General features: G+C 51.3%; 1 protein-coding gene across 1 annotated transcript in view; it reads right to left on the bottom strand.

Moving 5' to 3' along the window:
• Window positions 1-4,749, bottom strand: part of LOC107124877 (filamin-A-like) — a gene marked incomplete at both ends in the record, with an annotated part of 44,685 nt that overhangs the window by 11,138 nt on the left and 28,798 nt on the right. Inside the window, one exon of the mRNA XM_015428380.1 lies at window positions 4,098-4,345. Coding sequence (XP_015283866.1) covers window positions 4,098-4,345 — 248 coding nt within the window. The remainder of the gene's footprint in view (window positions 1-4,097; window positions 4,346-4,749) is intronic.

The following is a 4,749-nucleotide window of genomic DNA, read 5'->3' as shown; positions in this document are numbered from 1 at the left end:
CCCACTGGTGGACTTCCTGAGGGCACCTGGTATTTTTGGCCACTGTGTGACACAGAGTGTTGGACTGGATGGGCCATTGGCCTGATCCAACATTGGCTTCTCTTATGTTCTTCTAAGAGGGAATTGGATGAACATATGGAGCAGAGGTCCATCAGTGGCTATTAGCCACAAGGTATAGATAGGAACTCGCCCCGATGGCACCGGGTATTTCTGGCCACTGTGTGACACAGAGTGTTGGACTGGATGGGCCATTGGCCTGATCCAACATTGGCCTCTCTTATGTTCTTAAGTTCAAAATCTGAATTGCGGAGGCAAATCGATTCCTATGTGGCGAGGACCCCCCGAACTGCCATCGCTGCAGTACGGTTCACATTTCCAAAAACATTTCTCCCCCACCCGGGGTGTTCCCCGGGCAAGAGCTATGCCAAATCTCTGATGTAGCTTTGCTGACTATATATGGGGATTTTATGTAGGAAGGGAGAAAAAATAGAGTCTCCCCCCTCCCCCCGCCTACATTCTGAAGTGGTACGAGCCAAACGATCACGCCTGCACAACGCGCCCACACTGGTGGCTCGGCCTGGAGGGGGGCGCCCCTCCCACTCACTCTGGTTACGAGCGTTTTCAAATAAGCACCCTCCAAACAGGAATGCGCGGCGGATCAGAACAATGGGAGGAAGGGGCTGGGAGCAGTGGGAATGCAAAACCTGCCAGGAGATGGATTTTCCTGAAATGAATTCTCAGTCTTTCAGATGTCAGCCCGTGATTCGGGGCAGGGGGTAGCGAGTTGAAAACGGGAAGCGAGCGACATTCTGGCCCCCCAAGAGGTTGGACTGCAAGCATTCTGTCTGTCTGCAGGGCTGCTTAACGCACAGGCACCACGCTCGACTGAAGCGTCTCAATGCCGACACTCAGTTTTAAGACGCTTTTGGGAAAGGCCTGGCAAGGAGTCGAGAGCAGGCCTCCTGGAAGACCGCCATGGAACCGCCTGGCCTGGCACGGACTCCTCTTCCCCCCCGTGGTGCCAAAAAAAATCCACGCTTCGGGACTGGCCCGTCGAAGCAGAATCGCTTCCAACAGCACTTTTGAGAACATGTGGCGTTCAGCCTGACCAGAACCCCCCTGCTGCCAAAATTTGGGGCTTTGGCGCTCTGAGAAGGCATCCACGCCACCTCTCCCTTCTCAGGCCAAATTCCCTCTCACTTTCAAACTGGGGAAAAGAAAGGCAGGGGTTGTACTACAGACTCCCAGGCGGCAAGGTCTCCCATAAATAAAGAATTCTGTACTCTTTAGACAGGGGTCATTTCGTAGAAAAAGAGGTGCAGCTCATTAGCATAACTTATTTGCATATGCCACACCCCTTGACATCACTGGAAGTGTGACAGAAGGCAACACCCACCACTCAGGCTCCACTGGCCCTGTGTTCCCTCTAAGCTGAGTTAGGGTGAGCTAGCTCATAGTTTCTTAGCCTCCGGCTCACACATTTTTTGTCTTAGCTCAGGAAGGGTGGCTCCAGAACAAACTGATTTATGAAGTAGCCAAATCACTTGCTCACAATTTGAATGCCAGTAGTTCACAAAGTTGAATTTTTGCTCACAAGACTCCACAGGTTAAAGGGAATATTGGTCCAGACTGGACTATTTTGGATTGCTAGCTATTTGGGGGTGGGGACGTGCAGATCTGCCCTCACAGAGGAGGGAGAGCTTGTACCTGAAGGCGGGCCGGTGGGGGGCGCTCTGCAATTTACCTGGCTGCTTCTTGCTCCTTGTGGCCCGACTGAGGGCTGCTGGGAGCAGGGGGCGGGGCTTGTTGCATGTGCCCACCCCCTTAGTGCCGGAGCTCCGTTCCTGTGCGCTCCCGCAGGAAATGACTCCTGTCTTTAGAACATTTTAAAGCTGCATCTCCAGGGAAGCTGCCGGAGGCGGCTTAAGAAAATAAACAATCCAAGGCACAGTCTGGAGGTCCAAGGGGCCAGATACCTTTCCGTACCCAAAATGGCCAACAGAAGAATGGTAAGGTAGTTTCCCCAGGAAGTTTGATATCATTCTCCTTCAGGAAACCTGGGCTCACTCTGAGATCTTCTTAGAGGATTATAAGTCGCTGTAAGGATTAGAACTTACAAAATGGCCAACAGAAGAATGATAAGGTAGCTTCCCCAGGAAGTTTGATATCATTCTCCTTCAGGAAACCTGGGCTCACTCTGAGATCTTCTTAGAGGATTATAAGTCGCTTTCCCTGTTAGCCTTCAAATCCAAACGCTTTGGTCGATACCAAGCAGGTCTCTCACCAGTGTTCCCTCTAAGGTGAGTCAGTGTGAGCTAGCTCACAGTTTTTTTTAGCCTCCAGCGTGCAGATTTTGGTCTTCGCTCAAGAAGGAGAGCTCCAGAACAAATTAATTTATGCAGGAGCCAAACTGCTTGCTCACAACTTGAATGCCAGTAGCTCACAAAGTAGAATTTTTCTCACAAGACTCCACAGCTTAGAGGGAGCATTGTCTCTCACTGTTATGGCCGTGTAAGTCCAAACTGGAGATGATCCCCTTGCAGGATTATGGACATTTGACACAGGCCTGTTTACTGAAATGCTCAAGGAAGAAGAAGAAGAGATTGGATTTATACCCCGCCTTTCACTCCCCAAAGGTGTCTCAGAACGGCTTACAAACTCCTTTCCCTTCCCCTCCCCACAACAGACACCCTGTGAGATAGACGGGGCTGAGAGAGCACTTGAAAGAAATGGTTCTTTTTCAAGAACAGCTCTTATCAGAACTACGGCTTGCCCAAGGTCTTCCAGCCAGGTGCAAGTGGAGGAGTGGGGAATCAAACCCGGTTCTCCCAGATTAGAGTCTGCGCACTGAACCAGTACACCAAACTGGCTCTAATAATAATTCGAGAAGTCTCTAATAATAATTAATGGTTATGTGCCACCATGTGCTGCAAAACAAACCCTGACTTTGCACTTAGAAGAGCTTGCACAGTACCTAGAGAGAATGACGTCAGGCAAAGCTAAAGTTCTAAGCTCCCCTGGATCTGTTCTAAAGATCACTTCCGCTTCTCTCTGGGGCAAAAGTATCGTACAGCCTGCCCCGTTTTACCACCTGATCCAGCAGCTGGTTAGCAGATCTGAGCTGACTTGTGCTTTAGAGGCCTAGCGCCCCCTCTGCCAGGTGCGTATTTATTTATTTATTTTATTTTTAAAATGCATCGGCCACCTTTCTTCCTTACGGAGCTCAAGGCCACTTACAATATAGAGAAAACACACAAAACCTGAATGCATAGAACCAAAATTTAAAATCAAAATTGAGGACTCCTTTATGAAAGGAAAAGGTAAAGGTTTCCCTTGCTCGAAAGCCAGTCGAATCCGACTCTAGGGATGCGGCGCTCATCTCCGTTTCCAAGCCAAAGAGCTGGCACTGCCCGAAGACGTTTCTGTGGTCATGTGGCTGGCGTGACTAGACGCCGAGGCGCACGGAACACTGTTACCTTCCCACCGAAGCGGTCCCTGTTTATCTACTTGCAATTTCTTGCTTTCGAACTGCTAGGTTGGCAGGAGCTGGGGCCAGAGACGGGAGCTCACTCCGTCATGCGGCACTCGGGTCTCGAACTGCTGAACTACTGACCTTCCGGCCTGCAGCTCAGTGTCTTAACCTCTTGAGCCACTGCGGCTCCTCTTTACGAAAATGCAGACCTAAATAAAACCTGCCTTCAGCTGCCTCCTAGAGATCGAAAGTGAGAGGGGACAGGTGCGCCTCCCCGGGGAGGTTATTCCGTAACTGTGGGGCTGCCACTGAAAAGGCCCTGGTTTTGCATACCCACCAAACGAGCTTCTTTGATTGACGAGGCAGTCAGGGAGGCCCCTCTCTGAGAGCTTAATTCCCGGCCAGGAGCATATGGGAGAAGGCGGCCCTTTAAATATTCCAGTCCAAAGCCATGTGGGATTTTTGGCACAACCACGTCCCGGGTTTTGACCCCACCACCCAACTTCCGTCTCACTTGCCCACACTGACGATGGATAGGCCCTTGAGCCACAGCTCCGCCCACAGTTTCGCCCCCGACTCTCCCCTACTGAACAGATCCACGGCCGCAAGCCACGCCAAGACTCACCGTGACCTGGAAAGGACTGTTCGGGATATGCTCTCCCCCGAAGCGCACGCAGATGACGTATTTGCCTGGCTGGGGGGCTGTGTAGAAGATGTCGAAGGTGCCGTCCTCGTTCTCCACCACGTCCACGTCCACCTCCGTGCCGTCGGGTGTGCACACCGTGCAGGTCACCTTCCCCTTCCCGGCGGCCTTGGCATCCACCGTGATCACCGTCTCTTCCCCAATCTGAATGGTGGGCCCAATGCCTGCTCCTGGCAGAAGGGGAGACCGTAAGGGACGGAGAGAGCTTCTTCCCGACACCGAGTCCCCCCCCCCTCCATCAGGCACAGCAGGGGGAGCTCGGTCCACTAAGGGGTCTCCCCCCAAGGCCCCAGCCTCAAACCCCATCGGATTACCGGCCTCCAGGTGGGTCAAGTAATGAATAAATATACACCGCAAGAACCTTTTGTAAATTAACGTGTACCGTTTATAACTATTATGCTTTAAAGTGCATTGTGTACTATTATAACATCCTTGTCAGGTACATTTATTCAATACATTCAGTATAGCAATGACATTCATTCATTCAATTTAACAAGTACCAGTCAATTTAGCATCAGTACTTTAAAACTCAAGTCCCAATGCAGCCTTGAGAATGACAGGAGCGCTCCGTCCA

Source organism: Gekko japonicus, unplaced genomic scaffold (assembly GCF_001447785.1).
Source record: "Gekko japonicus isolate JY-2015 unplaced genomic scaffold, Gekko_japonicus_V1.1 scaffold5565, whole genome shotgun sequence".
In the NCBI taxonomy this organism is placed as follows: domain Eukaryota; kingdom Metazoa; phylum Chordata; class Lepidosauria; order Squamata; family Gekkonidae; genus Gekko; species Gekko japonicus.
The sequence above is the reverse complement of the archived record's forward strand: the minus strand, read 5'-3'. Positions and strand labels throughout refer to the sequence as shown.